At 44.9% G+C, this 20,098-nt stretch overlaps 2 protein-coding genes across 8 annotated transcripts in view; both read left to right on the forward strand.

The window, feature by feature from the left end:
- The first annotated feature begins 1,188 nt into the window (after positions 1-1,188).
- DCLRE1C (DNA cross-link repair 1C) overlaps positions 1,189-20,098 on the forward strand; it is a 31,962-nt gene continuing 13,052 nt past the window's right edge. Inside the window, exons 1-8 of one of the 7 annotated variants that reach the window (XM_035021580.1) lie at positions 1,478-1,651; positions 5,020-5,071; positions 7,427-7,511; positions 12,402-12,461; positions 14,316-14,371; positions 14,906-15,007; positions 15,603-15,675; positions 15,865-16,005. In XM_035021580.1, coding sequence (XP_034877471.1) covers positions 1,543-1,651; positions 5,020-5,071; positions 7,427-7,511; positions 12,402-12,461; positions 14,316-14,371; positions 14,906-15,007; positions 15,603-15,675; positions 15,865-16,005 — 678 coding nt within the window. In that variant the 5' untranslated portion in view covers positions 1,478-1,542. Of the gene's footprint in view, positions 1,652-5,019; positions 5,072-5,977; positions 6,014-7,426; positions 7,512-12,401; positions 12,462-13,032; positions 13,118-14,315; positions 14,372-14,905; positions 15,008-15,602; positions 15,676-15,864; positions 16,006-20,098 lie in introns of those variants that run through there. The other 6 variants (XM_035021579.1, XM_035021584.1, XM_035021581.1 and 3 more) reach the window with 6 other exon arrangements.
- LOC118021564 (small nuclear ribonucleoprotein G-like) lies at positions 9,844-11,152 on the forward strand. The gene has a single exon (XM_035021595.1). The coding sequence runs from the start codon at positions 10,556-10,558 to the stop codon at positions 10,790-10,792; it is 237 nt and encodes a 78-aa protein (XP_034877486.1). The 5' UTR covers positions 9,844-10,555; the 3' UTR covers positions 10,793-11,152.

A 20,098-nucleotide genomic window follows, 5' to 3' on the forward strand; every position in this document is an offset into this window, starting at 1 on the left:
CTTTTCCCCCTTATCCTATTTCCCTTTACTCTGTCATACTGTATCCATTGTGGAAAGAAGAGAGGATAAATAAGTGGATAGATAAGCATATGAATATTATCTTGACCTGCCTTGCCAGGAGTTCCAGATCCTGTCAGAGGTAGACACACCAGATTCTCCAGATCACAGTCTCACTGCAGAATTTGTTGTTAGGTATATACAGCTGAGCCCTCCTTTATTCTAAGACAAACCATCTTATACGAAATCAAAGCTGTTGGCAATAGCATACTGGCAGAATGCTCTACTCAAATGATTATGATGTCTATACCGCTCCCACTCTCCCTCATCCTCCTCCCTTGCTTTTTCTTCACCTTATGAGAAATCTGTATTTGAATAGAATTCTGAGTACCGTGGCTGCAGGAAAATGCTGATGTTCTGTGAGGGTGGCACTCTGATTCTTGATTCCACCGCTTAAAAGTCATTGTTCTTGGATTTTTTCCCCCACATTACTTTGTGTCTTTGTGGAAGCATTTGTTTACCATATTCTGCAAATGTGCTGTCTCCAAATGGATTGAAAACCTACCTGAAGGCACATCTTAGTCATCTATGTAATAACTACAAGGCTTATTATAATGGTATGCACAAAGCAACACCTCAAGAGTGTTTGAGTTGTTTCTGATTATTAATATTGTGGTGTTTAAGGAGACTTGCTAGGAAGGGGTCCAATAAATACCCTCCAGTGAGGGACACCTGGGTGGCTCAGTCTGTTAAGCGTCTCCCTTCAGCTCAGGTCATGATCCCCGGGTCCTGGGATCCAGTCCCACAGTGGGCTTCTTGCTCAGCCTGCTGGGAGCCTGCTTTTTCCCTCTGCCTGCTGTTCCCCCTGCTTGTGCTCGCTGTCAAATAAATAAATAAAAATCTTTTAAAATAAATAAATGAATAAATAAATAAATGGAAGCGGGAACTAACAGTTATTGAATCTATCATGAGTCACATACAATTTTTTTCTCATACAATCCTTATGGTTATTCCCTAAGGTAGAAACTGGGAAGAAAAGGAAAGAAGGGAAACTGAGCTGGGCTTTCAAGCTCTCAGTAGACAAGCAGGAGGTGGAACGCAGTCTGATTTCAAAGCGAAGCTTTGCGTCCCCCTTCCCTTCTTTGCATCCTTGGGTGGAGCACCTGCTACGGGTGTTCAGTTTCCCTTCGCGATACCGTTCCTGCACAGACAACGGGCACGCTGCACCAGAACGCCACCCGTGTTGAGTCAGGGTTGCCGGCAGGAGGCACCCTCGTCGCGCCACGTCCTAGATCCTAGCCGGCTGCCCCCGCCCAGCATCCCGCCGTTCGGACAAATTAACCACGCGGTTCGCCGGCCGCGGACTCTCCGGGGACGCTCCTCGGCACCGCCCCGCCGCCGCAGGGCTCCTCTGATTGGACGTGGCTGCATCCGGCGGGCCAATGGCGCGGGGGCGGGGGGTTCCCGGAAGTGGCGGCGCGCCGGGGGAAGACCTCAGCTTCCGCAGGCGGCGTGAGGGCCGGTCCGCCGAGCTGTGCCGGCGCTATGAGTTCCTTCATGGGGCAGATGGCCGAGTACCCAACCATCTCCATAGACCGCTTCGACAGGGAGAACCTGAAAGCCCGCGCCTACTTCCTGTCCCACTGCCACAAGGGTGAGTGAACGCGGCGCGCCGCCCGCCCCGGGGACGCGGGCTGCGCGGGTTCTGGCCCCGCAGGGAAGCCGCCCGGGGCGCTCGAGCGGCCGAGTGCAGGCTTCGGGAGGCCGGGGCCGAGACTAGCAGGTGCACCTTGTCCCAGCCTGGCTCTCCAGCGTCTCTGAGGCTTTATTTCTTCTGTACGTCGGGACGGAACCGAAACGTGGCGCAACCACCCGGGCCAGTTTGACCAGGCGTAACTTAGGTTCTTTTGGTAGCTCGCCTAGCTGCGAATAGTCAGAGGTCAGCGAGGATTATTACTTATTTCTTCCACCGCATCTTCGCTTCCATGTGATAAAGAAGGCAAGTTTCAGATGAAATTCCGCCCTACCCCACCTCCCGCTTGCTTGATTTCTTATCAAGCAAGCGCATGCACACACGCTCAGACATCCTGTCTGAAAGCTCTATGAAGTGCAAGCTCCCCCTCCTTTTAGGTGTTCTGCCCATAACCAGTATAAAAGTTTAGTGTTTGAGGCAACCAGAATACTAAGATTTCACAGCTGCGCACAGTTAGGGAATAGGCCCTGATAAGGCCTGGAGGCTAGAGGCTCCAGGTGAGGCTGGAGTGTCTCTAAAACGTTCTCGCCAGTCTCCAGAGCTGGAGGAGCACTCATTTTGCAACCGTTGGCCACGCGTAACATCTAGTACGCCGAAGTTCCTGCTTTTGGGAAATGCCTCTGCTTTTTTGCTGTGACCTATGAATTTTCTCTCAATGGGGATAAATCTGGACTTCCTCTCTCGATTTGCTGAATAGCACTGTGAGCCTCTTTGAGGGTCTTTCTACTTAGTCTCCAGAATGTTTTTCATTGTGAATCTCCTCTTGGGCGAGGATACCTCTGTTTTACCTTTTGTCTTGAGCCTCACTGGAGTTTCAGAATTCAAAATGTGCTAGCCATGATCGGAAGTGTGGCGTAGGGGCTTGCCCTTTATGTTTACAAGTAGTGAGTTTGGAGAAGGAATCCATCTAAAGGAATCTGAAATCATGATCATTAGTTTGTAAGTTAAGCAAGAAACTGACTCCCTATTATTGAGCAGTTTATAATAACTGTTCCTGTTCTCTCATGACGTGTAAGTCTGTTTATGCAACCAGAATATAAACTCATCAAGGGCAAGAACTCAACTTCTGCTTTCAGAAATTTCCCACACTGCTTACTGGTAGTTTTTAACCTGTGAGAAACATATTTCTTTGATGTGCTGTGGACTTGTGGACTGAATTGTGCCCCCCCCCCCCCCATTTATATGTTGAAGCTCAAACCCTCTATGTGACTGTATTTGGTGATTGGGTTTTTAGGAGGCAAAATTTAAATGAGCTTATAAGGGCGTGGTCCTAACTCGTTAGGATTGATGGCCTTATAAAAAGAGGAATAGAGATTTTTCTCTCTCCACACACACACACTGAAGAAGGGCCATCTGCAAGCCAGGAGGAGACGTCTCACCAGAAACCACCCCTGGCACCTTGATCTTGGAATTTAGCCTCCAGAACTGTAAGAAATTTTGTGGTTTAAGCCACCTTGTCTGTGGTATTTTATGTCAGTCTGAACCAACTGATAACAGAATATCTGGCAAGATCTTTGGACTCTTTTGATAGGAAAAAAATCACATAAATGCATTTACATCGCACTTTGATAGAACATCTCATCCCACGGCCCACTCAGTCCTGTTTATGGACCATCTGGAACCCAGGGCTACGCTCAGGGCAGGCTTTGCTAAGCATCAGTGAGGCCTGGAGGACAAGAGGAGACCCGTGGCCTGAGATAGTGGCCCAGGGTTGGAGGAGACCCCTTTAGGGGACAATTTACAGTGACCTAATCTGGTTCAGCGAAAGGAAAAAGGCCCTGGGAAGGAGACTCTGGGTGCAGTCCTCGCAGCACCAAGTAAACTGACCCATGTTCTCTTGGCTGGCAGTCTTGGGGGTGGCTGGGGTCCTGGGCTGGCTTGATTAAAGCAGCCACAGAGTGCTGCCTGCTGATTTAGTTTGGGAGCATGGAGCCGAGTCCTGATGTAGCCTCTTTTTGCCGTGGCACAAATTCTTTGGAAATCCCAACCGAAAGTCCTGCCCAGGGATGCCCCCATAGGCCCTACAAGCCTGGACCAGGAGTGCTCTGAGGAGATTCACCCTCCGCGGGCACGCACATGTCTGGTCAAGGTCCGCCGCAGGGGGTGTGGTGACTGCGTTGTTTTCTCTGAAGTTAAGGAAGGATTACCACAGGTAAGTTGAGGCCGCGCGCGCGGGTGTGTGTGTGTGTGTGTGTTGGTGGTAATTCGAATAATTAGGATTGGTTTGATTCATCTAAACTGAGAAGGTGTGGTCACTGCTATCTAGTTCTTCCCATGCTGGAGATTCAAAATGTATTAGAATGCACCATATGTTTAAAGGCCGTGTTTCTGTATCTGTTAATTTGCAGGGCTGAGAAGCGGGCCAGTGTGGATAGAAATACCTTCAACCCAGCAGTCAGAGCAGGCTGAGAAGAGAATGAAACTCTTCTTATGCTGGCCTAAGCCTGAACGAGTTCCAGTGCCTAGAACTGAATGGGTCACATAGAGGGGGGCACGAGGGATGGTTGGATTAAAATTAAAGAAGAACATAAGGAAAGTGCTGGAAGCAGTTCTGAAATGAGTATCTGGTCGCTCATTCTTCTGTGGCTACTCAGAGTTATTTAGACTCTGTCCTGAGATGGAGGGGATTGTTTTCCTTTTAAATGATGACCAGAGATGGTCAGCTTTCCATGGTTCCTGGCCTGTTTTCAGATGCATGTCACCTGTAGAAGAAAGAGCCAATAGCCCACAATCAGTTCTTTTATAAAAGTGAACCTCTTGGGGTGCCTGGGGGCTCGGTTGAGCATCCAACTCTTGATTTCGGCTTAGGTCATGATCTTGGGGTCATGGGATCCAGCCCTGTGTTGGACTCCCTGCTCAGTGGGGAGTTGGCTTCAAGATCCCCCACCCCTGCTCCCGCATGAGCGTGCATGCTCTCTCTCTCAAATAAATAAATCTTTAAAGAAAAGTGAACCTCTCATATATTTTCTCTTAAAAGGAAGCTTGAAAAGAACAGACAACTAACTGTTCGGCCTAAGGAATCCTCTCAAAAAAAAAAAAAATGTCCTGGGGCACCTGGGTGGCTCAGTCGTTAAGCTTCTGCCTTCGGCTCAGGTTGTGATCCCAGGGTCCTGGGATTGAGCCCCACATCAAGCTCCTTGCTCAGCGGGAAGCCTGCTTCTCCCTCTCCCACTCCCACTTGTTCCCTCTCTCGCTGTGTCTCTGTCAAATATATAAATAAAATCTTTAAAAAAAAATGTGCTTATGATTTTTGATTCTTTTGTTTTTAGATCATATGAAAGGATTAAGAGCCCCTACCTTGAAAAGAAGGTTGGAGTGCAGGTAATTTATTTTGCTACTTATCTGTGTGTGTGTGTTTTTTAAGTAAACATTTTAATTGAGCTATGACTTACACACGGGAAAGTACATACATCGTAACGGGACACAGTCAGATGAACTTTTACAGGCGAGCACATCTATGAAGCTTCCACTCAGACAGAGAAATAGAACAGGACCAGTGTCCCCGAACAGAGCCCCATCCCCATCCTTCTTCCCAGTCAGCACTTATCTCCCAGAGGCAACCTGTATCCTGACTTTTTGTCGTCATGGTTTAGCTTTGGCTGGTTGTGAACTTTGTATAAGTAGAACCATACCGAATAGACCCTTCTATTTGTTTTCTTTCACTTAACATTCTGATTGTAACAGGACTCATCATGCTGTTGGGTGTAGCGGTAGTGTGTTCATTTTCATTTCTGTGTGTGTGTGTGTGTGTGTGTGTAGTTGTGAAGACAATCGTATGTTTTTGGATCTTTAAGCCAAACGATTGCATCCTTTTGCTACAGCCCGCTTTTGCCTAAATGTCCATTCCAAAATCTCAAGCTATGTATGAAAGGGCCCTGTTGACTCTCTAACTTCTGACTCAGTGGATGTCAGTCTTCTCTGCAAAGTGCTGTCACTAGTCTGTGTTCGTGATAAATGGGAGCCGGTATTCATTGAATCCTTGGGTACATGCCAGGCACTATGCACTGATGAGTTCCACAGTTTCTTTGAGTGCCTGTGACGAGTCAGGCACTGTCCTGGACGGTGAGGATATAATAGTGACAACACAGATGAAAATCCCTGTCTTCTCGGAGCAAACATCCTCATTAGATCTCTTGATAAGTTTTTGAATAGATACCGTTATTATTTCTATTTTGCAGATGAGGAAACTGAGGAACCAGAGAGGTTAAATTAGTTGCCCAAGGTCACACAGCCAGTAAGTGGCAGGACCAGGATTTCAACCAGGTCTGTCTGATTTTGGAGCCTGTATATTAGTTATCTGTTACTGCGTAACAAATCACCCCCAAACTTAGTGACTTAAATCCACTAATCGTGTGTTCACTTTCTCCGTTTCTGTGGGTCGGGAACGCTGACAGGGCACAGTGGGGGAGGGGGGTGTGTTGGTTTCTGCCTGGCTGGGTGTCCTCAGGGGCTGCCATTATCTGGAGGCCCATTCATTCAGTGTTTGACACCGAGGCTGAGAAGAATCAGGCAGCTGGGGCTTTTGGGCATCTCTGTCGCTACAAAACTCTTCGGCATGGTGACTTCAAGGTAGCTGAACTTCTGAAATGGAGACTCAAGGCTTAGAAAGTGTCTGTCCCCAGGGAGGGCTAGCAGATAGCCATGTTGCCCAGGAGACATAGCCTCCAAAGTCCTGTGACCTTCCTTCGCCACGTTCTGTTGGCAAAGGCAGTTACAAAGATGGGTTGAAGGGGAGGTTAAAATAGACCCCTTCTGTCAATGGAGGGATTTCCATATTTGTTTTGTAAACAGAGCGTGTGTGGTTGGGATATATATTAGTGTGGCCATCTTTAGAAAATATGGTCCACCACAGACTATATTCTTAACCTCTAAGCTTTGCTTTTGAATTTTTAAAGTTTATTATGAAATTGATTTTTCCTCACTAAAAAACAGAAGAGGTTTATATGAAATAAAACCCAGAAGTCTTCTGTTCCCCACTTCTTTCGTTCTTGAGAGATAGCTTCATTTGGTGGTATCTTTCCAGACATACCTGATCATGTGCGAACATGTATCTTTAAGAGTGATGGGGAACACCCTTTTGAGGAGGTCAGAGGGCACAGTATTTTCTCTCATCTGCTTCCCCTTTGTCCTTTTGCACTTTTTTTTTTTTTTTTAAAGATTTTATTTTTAAGGGGGGACTCCTGGGTGGTGTAGTCTGTTAAGCGACTGGCTCTTGATTTCAGCTCAGGTCATGATCCCAGGGTCATGATCCCAGGGTTGTGGGATTGAGCCCCATGTGGGCTCTGTGCTCAGTGGGGAGTCTGCCTCTCCCTCTGCTCCTCCTTGCTCACACGCTCTCCCCCTCTTCTCTCTCAAAGTAAATAAATAAATCTTTAAAAACATTTTTTATTTTTAAGTAATCTCTACACCAAATGTGGGGCTCTAACTTAAAGCCCCAAGATCCAGAGTCGCACGCTCTACCGACTGAGCCAGCCAGGCACCCCCCTCTTTGCGGTCTTGATGGGACCTAGCTAGTCACAGGTGGTGGCATGTTGGGAACTGCTCTAACAGTTGTTCAGCCAGCTCAGTGTCTGAATGACTTGAGATAACTGATAAGTAATGAAATGTATTTTCTGGTCACCCAGTGGCTCGCTGTGGATTGTACTGACACAGCTTTTCTAAATTTCTTCCTTTCAGCTTGAAGGTTTGCTTATACTGTTCACCTGTTACTAAAGAGTTGTTGTTAACTAGCCCGAAGTACAAATTTTGGGAGAAACGAATCGTAAGTTTTATTTTTTGAATGACACTAATTCTTTTTCTCAAGGGGAAATATTTTTCGAGGTCGATTAAACAAAGCGTTGGAATTATTCAAAGCCCAGTTCCTCCTACGCTACATTTATCTACATTAGTTACAGTGTTGATGTTTAGTCTTTGTAATTCATCAGTTTCGAAGAGGCCAACATTTTATTGTTGCAGATTTGTTCTTCTCGTCCCTCGCAGTTTGATCTTGGGTCTTGGTTTTGTTGGTTTAATCTCATTAACTCTTGCTAAGTTGCATTTTAATACTTCAAAGTGTAAAATGTTTAACCCAATCGATAAATCCTTTTATTTAGGTCATGACATAGTTTAGGAAAAATGAACACATCTTATGGGTTATGATAAAGGGATAACAACTGGAATAAAGAGAGTGGACAGCTTTGAATCTGACAGAATAAAATGGAGCTGTCCAATGGAAAGCATAGTAAAGGGGAGAAACAAAAGAATGGCATATGGAAAATGTAAAGATGCCAGGAAAAGTCCTATTACAACAGTAATTACTATAAATATGGCTTTAATTCAACTCCTGCTCAAAATATAATTTTCTCAGTTTAGGTTAAAAAAAAAAAAGTTCCACCAGTCTTAGTCTACAAGAGACTTAGATAAAACAAAAGGATAAATGCAGGTTGAAATGGAAATAAACAAAAAAAGGAAAAGATGTACTAAACAATTAGAAGCTAAAAATGCCAGAGTGGCAGTTTTTATGTCATACAAAATAGAATTGAAGGCAAAAGGAGATCTTGTTTCAAAGAGGATGTTATTTACTGTCCGAAGGAACCATGGATCCAGAAGATAGGAACGTAACATGCAATTGACAGAGTAGCTCAAACGGGATACAGTCATCACTGATCCCCCAGTGCTTGATCAGAGAAAGAGAACCACTGGCGGGGAATGCAGTTAGGGTGCACTCTGTGGATTAAACTTTAGGTCATCGTGGGAACTGGCAGAGAAGTCTGAGAAGTGTCAGAGTCTGTTTGATGTTTGCCTGCTACCAGCTTTCAGCTCTCACATCCTCTTTCCACTTCTGCCCCACATTTGGGCAAGCTGATTAAAAAAAAAAAAAAGCCCTGGGGCACCTGGGTGGCTCAGTTGGTTGAGCGTCTGCCTTCGGCCCAGGTCATGATCCCAGGGTCCTGGGATTGCGTCCCGCATCGGGCTCCTTGCTCAGTGGGGAGCCTTCTTTTTCCTCTCCCTCTGACCCTCCTCCCCGCTTGTGCGCTCTCTCTCTCTCTCTTTCTCTGTCAAATAAATTTAAAAAATCTTATTAAAAAAAAAAAAAGCCTACCCCTCCCTTGGCCCTGACCTGGTTTGAACCACGCAAGCCCAGGCACCCCACCCCACAACCACAATAAAAACCAGGGCCAGTCACTGCCACCCTCTGTCGGCCGGAAGAGCCACTTCCTCCCAGCTGGGGCTCCGCTCTCTCCGCAGTCTCTTGCGCCGCAGTGTGGGGCATACAGTGCTGGCAGCCCCTGTCGGTGCACGTGTGGCACATTCAGCCTGGGCTGGGGTCCATTCCCACTCCCCAGAGTGAGCCATCACCGAGGCTGCAACCTTGGCCTGCTCTTAGGCCTGAAGTTGCCGTGGACCCGCCGGCCAGCAGAGAGAGATGAGCTGAGCTGAGAGAGAAGCGGAGAAGGGTAGAGGTGGGCTGGAACCCACAAGGACAACCTGGGACCCCTGTCTGTGTCTCACTCCTCCCAGGCTGGCTAGTGCTGCAGCCCCCCGTTGCCACTGAGTTTCACACTCCTGGCCCAGGCCTTCGAGAAGCTGAAGGAGGAGACACAGCCGAAGGTGGGCTTGCTGCAGTCCTGCCCTGTCTGCGGGCTGAGCCAGCAGGTGCACGTCCATGAGCTGTTAGCACTTCTGGCGCCCGTGCGAGCATTACGACATGGCTACTGGTTCACTTTGGCCTTCCAGATCTCACACGGATGTTTCTTGGGGCCAGCGCCCACCTGGAGGTGTACATGGAAAGGACTTGTGGGACAGTTCCAGCTCAGCTAAGTTGATGGGGTACAAGGCCACCTCACAGTCTAAGGGACACTAGGCAGCTCAGCAGTCGTAGCCGGAGCACTTTCCACACCACTCTCAGAAACTGAAAGAGGGGCCCGCCTGGGGGGCTCAGTCGGTTAAGCGTCTGCCTTCGGCTCAGGTCATGATCCCAGGGTCCTGGGATCGAGCCCTGCATTGGGCTCCCTGCTCAGTGGGGAGTCTGCTTCTACCTCTGCTGCTCCCCCTGCTTGTGCTCTCTCTCTCTCTCTCTCTCTGTCAAATAAAATCTTAAAAAAAAAAAAAGAAACTGAAAGAGGAAGGAGGCAGGAAATAAGATAGATTTGAAGGGCATGATTAATAAATGTGAGCTAACAGCAATCCAAGGCACCCAAAGGGAAAAGATCTTTGGTATACATGGAACATTTACAACAATTGACTATGCACTGTGGCACAAAAGAAGTAGGAAATCCTAGTGATCTTTTCTCTGAGTACAATGCAATGATGCTAGAAGTCACAAATAAAAGGAGAGCTAAAATCATCCACATATGTAGGAACTCAATGCATATAATAACCATTAGGTTAAAGAGGAAGTTGTAAAGAAAAACATGCAGTACTTAGAACTGATGGACAGTGAGAACACGACACACCAAAATGTGTGTGACACTGCTAAATTAGCACTTGAAGGGAAATTGACAGCATTAAGTACATTTCTTCAAAAACAAAGACCAGAATTACATGGATTGAGTCTTAGTAAGAAGGAAAAGGAGCAACAAAGCAAATTTAAGGTTATGTGGAAGAAGGAATAATAAAGGTAAAAAGACAAGGTAGCGATACAGAGGCTGACAACTACCACAGAAAATAAAAGGGAAGATTAACAAAAGTAAAAGCTCATCTTTAGAGGGATAGAGAGAGATTTCTGCCAAGATTAGAAAAAGAAGATGCCGGACCTACTGCGGGAGGGTGAGGGACACCACGAATTCCGTCTGGAGGCACCTTTGAGCTCGCCAAGTAGACACCATGAGCAAAGCTCACCCTCCCGAGTTGAAAAAATTTATGGACAAGAAATTATCATTGAAATTAAATGGTGGCAGACATGACCAAGGAATATTGTGGGTGTTTGATCCATTTATGAATCTTGTGATAGATGAATGTGTGGAAATGGCAATGAACAATAGTAGGCAACAGAACAATACTGGAATGGTGGTAATACGAGGAAATAGTCTCATCACGTTAGAAGCCTTGGACCAAGTATAAACAATGGGTGTGTTCATGAAAAGAAATCAACTGCTTCCACATGTCCCCTCTCCATTGTACCTGTTTCACTCCAATATAAAAACCAGGTCGTGTGCATTTTCATATTGAACTTTTTTGTTAAGTGAACTTTTATAATAGTCAAAAAAAAGAAGATGCGTATAAAAATACAGAATGATAAAAGGAAAATAACTATTAATAGCAGTGCATTTATTGGAAAATTAATGATCGTATATTTGATAATTTAGTCGAAGTGGATAAATATCTGGATAAGTAGGAAGGTATCAAATTGAGGCAAGAAAAGTGGAAAACTTGAATAAGTAAACATTGAAGAAATTAAAACAACTTAACAAAGATCTCTTATTTTTTTTTTTTTAGATTTTTTTTTTTTAATTTATTTGAGAGAGAGAGAGAGAGCACAAGGGGGGGAGCGGGAGAGGGAGAAGCAGACTCCCCACCAAGCAGGGAGCCTGATGCGGGACTCGATCCCGGGACTCCAGGACCACGACCTGAGCCGAAGGCAGCCACCCAACCAACTGAGCCACCCAGGCGCCCCAACAAAGATCTCTTCTTCAATAAAGCCCCAGGTCCAGATGGTTTTATAGGTGCATTTTGCCAAATGTTCAAAGGACAAATAATCCCCATACTGGATGAGTTTTTGTGGGATATAGTAAAGAGATGAGCTGCTCAGCCTTGTTGGCAGAATTGATAATGATAGTGCAACAGGGAGAAAAGCCATTTCATGTATGACCACGTGAATATCCTGATTAAGGTGGTAGCTAACTGAATCTCACAGTAATAAATAAGTGCTTTGTGAATACAATACAATGTGTTTATTCCAGAATGCAAGGATTTTTTTTTTTTTAAGATTTTATTTATTTGAGAGAGAGCATGAGCGGGGGAGAGAAGCAGACCCCCAATGAGCAGGGAGCTGGATGTGGGACCTGAGCCAAAGGCAGACGCTTAACCACACCGAGCCACCCAGGCGCCCCCAGAATGCAAGGATATTTTTAACACCCAAGTCTCAGTCACTGTAAGTTTTAGGATATCAGTGGACTGAAAAGATGAACAATTACGTTAATTTATTCATCAGCTACTTACTGAATGCCTCTTGTGTGAGTTGCTGTCGTAGTAAAATGGACCAGGCCACCTCGGAGCCCTCTGCCGCAGCCCGAATCTGTGAATTAGGCCAGCACCTCAGGGATGGATCCAGGCTGCATTTTGCAGCATGAAGCCTAAGCATGCAGAGCACATGGCCACATGTGTTACTGAGACTCAAGTTGAGAGGGGAGAGGGCAGTGGGAGGACAGGGATGGGGAGGTGAAGGGAGAAAAATTGAATTCATGGAAATAGAATTGCTGTGTCAAGGGATATGTAAGTTTAGGAGGCATTTAATCCATGTTGCCACGTCAGCCACAGGAAAGGCGATCCTTTAGCTCTATCATGTCTTCAAGCTGCTAAAATGTTCAGTATCGCGAAATCAGAAATTGTTACACAGTCTTAGTAACTTCTTCTAAGTCCCTTTTTTGTGTTTGAGATGGCAAAGGTTTGTAAATCCATGAAAAACTGAAAACACTTGGTATGATGTACATATGATCTCTTATTTTAATAGATATCCATTGAAATTGAAACTCCTACTCAGATACCTTTAGTCGATGAAGCGTCAGGCGAGGTAAGTAAAAATATAATTTTTAAAAATTATTGTTTAATAATATGATTGTTTTTCTCTGTTATTTTGAATGCTCATCTTACCATAAATGAAAGTTATAGTAATTGGGTGAGTTTGTAGGGAAAAAAAAATATTTGTGTTGTATTTCTTTTCTACATAGTCTACAAGGTAGACTTCTGTGTGAATTGCTCCTTTTTAGTATGTTACCTGCTAATGATGAGAACTCCAGGTATTGATATTATTACATAATGTCATTGTCACATTTATTATGTTTATTATAATATTCAGGATATAATGTGCTTAGTGCTTTTGTAGCAAATATATGTATTTGTGATTTTCTTTTTTTCTGAATTATTTCTTACTTAAGAAACAGTGTCCAAGTGGATCCAATATACTTTTTGTCCTTAAATTTAGAAGCAGGTACTTTTCTTTTGTGAATGTATTGGTTTAATAATCAAGATTATGGACCTTTCATTTTTTTTTACCTCAAATTCTTCCTAGGGCCAGGAAGTATTTTCCTATTTTATGGTAAATCTAGTTAATATTCGTTCCATGGCCTGGTTATAACCTGCTTTGCAAACACGTTGAACTCTGAAGGGTGTCCGTTGTTTAACCAGGATCAGGCTGACTTTTCACATCTCCTCTCTGGAGAAGATCAGGTGTGTGAAGTCGTCCTCATTGAATTGTTCACCAAGGGAGGACTGCAGGGCCAGTTGAGGGCGGGTTAAAAAGGAGAGAAAAAGGATAGCCCGAAGGTCCCTAAATGCTGACCTCAGTTAGTGAATGCCAGATTCCTCTGATTGCCTCGCTGCCTTATGTTGGTGAAAGGTGTTGTCAAAACTGGGCTCCAGAGAGCAGGCAGCTCCTGTTGACCAGAGTCTGGCCATCCCACTCTGGTCCTTTGTTTATTCTCATGCACTATGGCTCCATGCATTGTGTCTCCACTAACCACAGGACCCTTGCTCTAAGGGGGCCATCGGAATGAATGACATTAGACTTCCGGGAGGAATCGCCGTTATTGGGAGCGAGCGAGCATGTCCAGAGCTCTGCCCTAGTAGGACAGTACATGTAGAATGGTGACCTGGGCCCAGACGACATCAGCCTTTTTTTTTTTTTTTTTTAGTTTAATAATAGCTTTATTGAGATATCATTCATATACCATACAGTTCACCCCATTTAAAATGCATGGTTCAGTGGCTTTTAGTATATTCACGGAGTTGTGTGTTCACCACCACAATCATTTTTCAAGTATTTTCATCACCCAAAAAGAAACCCTATACCCATTAGCAGTCATTCCCTACTTCTCCCTCCCCCAGCCCATGGCAACCACTACTCTAAGTCTGTAGGATTTGCCTGTTCTGGACATTTCGTATCAATGAAATCGTACCGATGTGGTCTTTTGTGACTCGCTTCTTTCACTTTGCATAATGGTTTCACGGTTTATCCATGTTGTGGTATGATGTCAGGATTTCATGTCTTGCCGTGGCCCGAATAACATTCCATTGTGTGGAGAGACCACATCCTGTTCGTTTGCTCATCAGCTGATCGACATTTTGGTTGTTTCTACTTGTTGGGTAGTAGGAGCAGTGCCGCTGTGGACATTCACGCCCAGGTTTTCGTGTGGATGCCCATTTTCATTTCTCTCGTGTGTGTAGCTCGGAGTGGAGTTGCTGGGTTATACTCTCGCTGTGTTTGACTGTCGTTCTGTGGGTGAGGATTCCATGTGTCTCCAGGATTTGGCGTGTGAGGAAATGACATACCACATGCTGGAGAAATACCTGAATCTGTTCTATTGAGGGGAACTGGGTTCTCCTGTTAACTTCTATTATTATTATTTTTTCTTTATTTTCTTTTTAGAAGGAAGAGGTGGTTGTGACTCTCTTACCAGCTGGTCATTGTCCAGGATCAGTTATGTAAGGGGGCTCATCTATTTTGCCATTTTATTATGCATGGATATGTATTGTGTTTGTAGAAATAAATGTTTAGGGTCTAGAAAATAATATGTGTAGGGATATTACTTCTTTAATATGTAGATGGCAATTTCTTTAATCTTTGTTTCCAAATTGAACTTGGGGGACTGAGGTGAAGATCAAGTTAGAAATGTGGCTTTCTTATAATGGAAGCCTTCCATGGCCGTTTCTCCATTGGCTTTGCATTTTCTTCTCCCATGGATTTTTCTCTCCATGAGCAGGAGTGATCTGTAGTTGAGAGTGCTAACACATTTCGGGGGATGCCTACTGCAAAGGCAATAGTACATTCCATTATGTTATCCGCCTCCCCCCCCCCCCCGAAAAGGTGGCGGCTGAGTGCCTGGTAGGGTGTAGAGCTGTTAAAGTCCCATTAATACTGTATTGCAGGTGGCTATGTTCGGCAGGAAACATTTGCTGTGGATTTAATGTGTATTTGCTTTATGAGGATGTTGTCACCAAGACATATTTCCTTCTCAGGTTTTTATTTCAGGGCAATAATGGAACAGTCTTGTACACGGGGGACTTCAGGTTGGCAAAGGGAGAAGCTTCCAGAATGGAGCTTCTGCACTCCGGGGGCAGGTATTGGACTTTATGTAATTCCCTTTTTTTTTTTGAGAGGGCGTGCATGAGCAGGGGGAGGGGCAGAGGGGGAGAAAGAGAGAATCCCAGCCAGACTCCACGCCCAGCACGGAGCCCGACGCGGGGCTCCCATCTCATGACCCCGAGATCGTGACCTGAGAGGAAATCAGAAGTCAGATGCTTAACTGACTGAGCCACCCAGGCGCCCCAGACTTCATGTAATTCTTGGAGGACTGAATCATCTAAAGAGTTTTACTGCTCCTTTCCCCCCAAATACAAGCCTTTGTTTCAGGTAGAAGTCGAAGTTTATTATATTTGTGACAGTAAAGCAAAAGTTTCTTCTTAAAATGGGGTGATGGTAACTTTCTGTATGTTGATTGGGGCAGTAGTTATGTGAACTTGTCAAAATTCACTGAACCATATTTACACATCTGTGTAATTTATTGTGTGGAAATCATTTCCCAACAAAATTGATTTCACAAAAAAATTCCAAATTCAATGGGACACCCTCTAATATTAGTGAGAATTTAAACTTCACATATGTTTTATTTCACATTAGATGGTTAACACCAATTGTTGTTTTTTTTTTTTCTAGAGTGAAAGACATCCAAAGTGTATACTTAGATACTACTTTCTGTGATCCAAAATTTTATCAAATTCCTAGTCGAGTAAGTCTCCCCGTAGAAGCAGGGTGGTAACCGGGGTGTGGTTGTATTTCTAGTAGGAAGTTTCTAGAATAACATGTCAGTTCATAATCGTCCCATAATTAATTGGCATTAGTACCTGTGACTGTTGGGAGTGGAAAGGGTGAGTGACGTTCTTAAAAGTGTTAAATGCCTTTTAAAACTCCTGACCAGGAGGAGTGTCTGAGTGGAGTAGTAGAGCTGGTTCGAAGCTGGATCACTCGGAGTCCATACCATGTTGTGTGGCTGAACTGCAAAGCAGCTTACGGGTATGAGTACCTATTCACCAATCTTAGTGAAGAATTTGGAGTCCAGGTATGGTGATGGCTCCTCCTTTTCTATTGCTCCTTCCATCCTCTCCTTTCCTCCCTCTTCCCGCCCCCCAAAAACCGACTGCAATAAGGAAGCAGCCTATGAAAGGGCATGTGTTGGGGGCCTGGGTGGCTCAATCGTTAACCGTCTGCCTTTGGCTCAGGTCATGGTGCCAGGTTCCTGGGATCGAGCCCCACGTCTGCTCCCTGCTCAGTGGGGAGTCTGCTTCTCCCTGTGCCTTCACCTCTCCCCCTGCTTGTGGTAGAGAATCAGACACATATGTTTACGTACATGTATGCATGTGTGTCCTGAGTTGCCCTGGGAAACCTATTTCTTTCTGTGGGTCCTGGTCCAGGTGTGTGAAAAGCACTGTCCTAGAGTACGGAAGCTTCAGATCAGGCTGGGAGGGAGTTTTATTTCACCTGTCCCTCCCTCGTGGCTCGGTGCTGGGCTCTCAGGCGGAGCCACGGAGCCCAGGGCATGAGTGTGGCCGCCGAGCCTGTGGCTTCTGCTCTTGTCCCCTGAGATAAGATGGGGTTCTGGTAATGACCCTGAATAAAACAAAGTGCTGGAGCAAGCTGGACATTTAAGTTCCATTCTGTTTTGTACCTTTTAACATAGGTCCCCCAGCCAATAAACTTGTGCCAAGAACTTAGTTCTACGCAGTGTCATTCAGTAAAATAAAAAAGATCTAGCTTTTCTGCATATGAAATTTTAAAAATGCCTCCCTCCCTCCCTTCATAAGTCTTGACTGCGTTGGTCCTTCTTTCCTTAATGTTTTTCTTCCGTATGTCCCTCTGTCAAAATACATTGGTATAAAGTTGTGAATTCTCCATTTTGAGAAGGATTTGCTCTCATTCTGAGATTGTCATTCCTGTTTTTTTGGTGTTAAAATTGCTTTTTTTCCCCCCCACGGCGCTCACCATAGCACATACCCTCCCCAATGTCCATCACCCAGCCACCCCATCCCTCCCACCCCGCACCACTCCAGCAACCCTCAGTTTGTTTCCTGAGATTAAGAATTCCTCAAATCAGTGAGATCATATGATACATGTTTTTCTCTGATTGACTTATTTTGCTCAGCATAATACCCTCTAGTTCCATACACTTCGTTGCAAATGGCAAGAGTTCATTCCTTTTGATGGCTGAGTAGTATTCCTTTGTGTATCTATATACCACCTCTTCTTTATCCATTCATCTGTCGATGGACATCTTGGCTCCTTCCACAGTTTGGCTATTGTGGACATTGCTGCTATAAACATCGGGGTGCACGTACCCCTTCGGACCCCTACATTTGTATCTTTGGGGTAAATACCCAGTAGTGCAATTGCTGGATCGTATGGTAGCTCTATTTTCAACTTTTTGAGGAACCTCCATACTGTTTTCCAGAGTGGCTGCACCAGCTTGCATTCCCACCAACAGTGTAGGAGGGTTCCCCTTTCTCCGCATCGCCACCAATATCTGTCGTTTCCTGACTTGTTAATTTTAGCCATTCTGACTGGTGTGAGGTGGTATCTCGTTGAGGTTTTGATTTGGATTTCCCTGATGCCGAGTGATGTTGAGCACTTTTTCATGTGTTAAAATCACAGTGATAACAGGTCGTGGACGTGCGCGCGCACACACACACATACACTGATCTCTATTATCCGTTTTTTTTTTTTTTTTTTTAACCTCCTGCCCTCTCTTGATGAAATACAAAGGTAGCAGCCACTTATCAGTCCCAAGTTGGTGTTTACTGTAAATGTTCGTTGGGGCGCCTGGGTGGCTCAGTCGTTAAGCGTCTGCCTTTGGCTCAGGTCATGATCCCAGGGTCCTGGGATTGAGCCCCGCATCGGGCTCCCTGCTCTGCGGGAAGCCTGCTTCTCCCTCTCCCACTCCCACTGCTTGTGTTCCCTCTCTCGCTGTGTCTCTCTCTGTCAGATAAATAAATAAAATCTTAAAAAAAAAAATGTTCGCATGTGTGAAATCCGGGAAGGCCTTACAGGACGGGACCATGGGCCGAGGAGGGGGTGGGGATGGGGGAGAGCAGCCTTGGGTGGTAACCCAGTGACCTCAGAGCCCCTCTGGTGTGAGTCCTCTCTCAGGCCCCTGAGTCCCTTTGTAGGGGATAGAAACAACTGAAATTGATCAGGAATTTAAAAAGGGACAACAGGGAGGTTTTTGACTAAGGGACCTCAGAGATGATCTCTGGCAACTTTTTCAGGCTTCTTTATTTTCGTTGAGGATAAAAGTTTTTGTATCTCTGTACACCTCAAAATTTACCCCTTTTTATCTCCTTAGAGAGTCCAGAAAAGCAAATTTATTGTTACTTCCTAGGAGTCGTTAGTAAACAGGGAGTGAGTGGAATAGGCCACAGGATAAGTAAGCAGTTACGTTGGATTCTTTTTATGCTTGTCTTGGTGTTAATTACCATGGTGATTTGACATCATTCTAATCTATTGTTTTTGTTTTTGTTTTTAAGATTTTATTTATTTATTTGAGAGAGAGAATGAGAAAAGCACATGAGAGGGGGGAGGGTCAGAGGGAGAAGCAGACTCCCCACCGAGCAGGGAGCCCGATGCGGGACTCGATCCCGGGACTCCAGGATCATGACCTGAGCTGAAGGCAGTCGCTTAACCAACTGAGCCATCCAGGCGCCCTCATTCTAATCTATTGTTAATCAGATTTCAAAATGAGAGAGAATACTTTTTTTTTTTTTTAAGATTTTTATTTATTTATTTGTCAGAGAGAGCACAAGCAGGGGGAGTGGCAGAGGGGGAAGGAGGTTCCTCGCCAAGCAGGGAGCCCGATGCAGGGACTCAATCCCAGGACCCTGGGATCATGACCGGAGCTGAAGGCAGACGCTTAACGGACTGAGCCACCCAGGGGTCCCGAGAGAATACTTCTTTGTGCCATTTCATAGTCCTTACATTAATTTAGGTACATGTTACGTTAAAGGAGGGAATCTTTTAAAACCGACACATTAGGGGCGCCTGGGTGGCTCAGTTGGTTAAGCGACTGCCTTCGGCTCAGGTCATGATCCTGGAGTCCCGGGATCGAGTCCCGCATCGGGCTCCCTGCTTGGCAGGGAGCCTGCTTCTCCCTCTGACCCTCCTCCCTCTCATGCTGTCTCTCATTCTTGCTCTCAAATAAATAAAATCTTTAAAAAAAAAAACAAAAAACCGACACATTAGTTTAACAATTTAAATGTATTAACCTTAAAATTCTAAAGGTGGCTAAGGTTTTTTTGTTTTGTTTTTCTGCATCTGCCTGCCCCCCTTTCAATCCTGTAAAGGGGCGTGTGGTAAGGGGGGATTCTGGGTCTGCTTCCTACTCCAGCTGTGTTCCCCCTAAAACTGCCCTTACTTACATTGCATGTTGGGGCTGTGTCTTTACAAGTCAGTGATTCTTGATTGTTCACTGCAGTATACCCAGTATTTAGAATATATTCTAAATATAGTAGGTGCACAATAAATATGAGTTGAATGACTCTTGACGGATTGAAGGACAGTAGAGTTGACCCTTGACCCTTGAACATGGGTTTGAACTACATGGGTCCATTTATACGTGGATTTTCTTCCATAAATGTGGTATTGTATCATTCACAGTACTGTGTGATGACAGATGGTGGCTACACTTGTGAGCACAGCATAACCTATAGAACCTATAGAATTATAGTGTTGTCTAATCACTGTGTTGTACACCGGAAAGTAATGTAACAAGGTGGGTAAACTGTGCTTCGATAAAAAAAAATACAGTGCAGTACTCTAAGTGTATTTTCTCTTATGATTTTCTGAATAACCTTTTCTTTAGCTTGCTTTATTACAGAATACAGTATGTGATACATGTACAAAATATGTGTTTTGGTAAGGCTTCCGGTCAATAGTAGGCTATTAGTAGTTAAATTCTTGGGGAGTAGAAAGTTATGGGGATTTTTGACTGAGTCCCTTTGTTGGTAGTCCCAACCGCTGTGTTGTTCAGGGTCAGTTGTATTAGCATGATTCAATAAAATCCACCAACTGAGTCTCCAGAATGTTTTATTACCACCACCAATAGGCACTAATGCTGACTGGTGGGAATATGGTCTTTGTCCTTTGCCTGTTGACATCCTGGCAGA

This window comes from Mirounga leonina, unplaced genomic scaffold, assembly GCF_011800145.1.
Source record: "Mirounga leonina isolate KUSES-001 unplaced genomic scaffold, KU_Mleo_1.0 Mir_175, whole genome shotgun sequence".
NCBI classification, from domain to species: Eukaryota; Metazoa; Chordata; class Mammalia; order Carnivora; family Phocidae; genus Mirounga; species Mirounga leonina.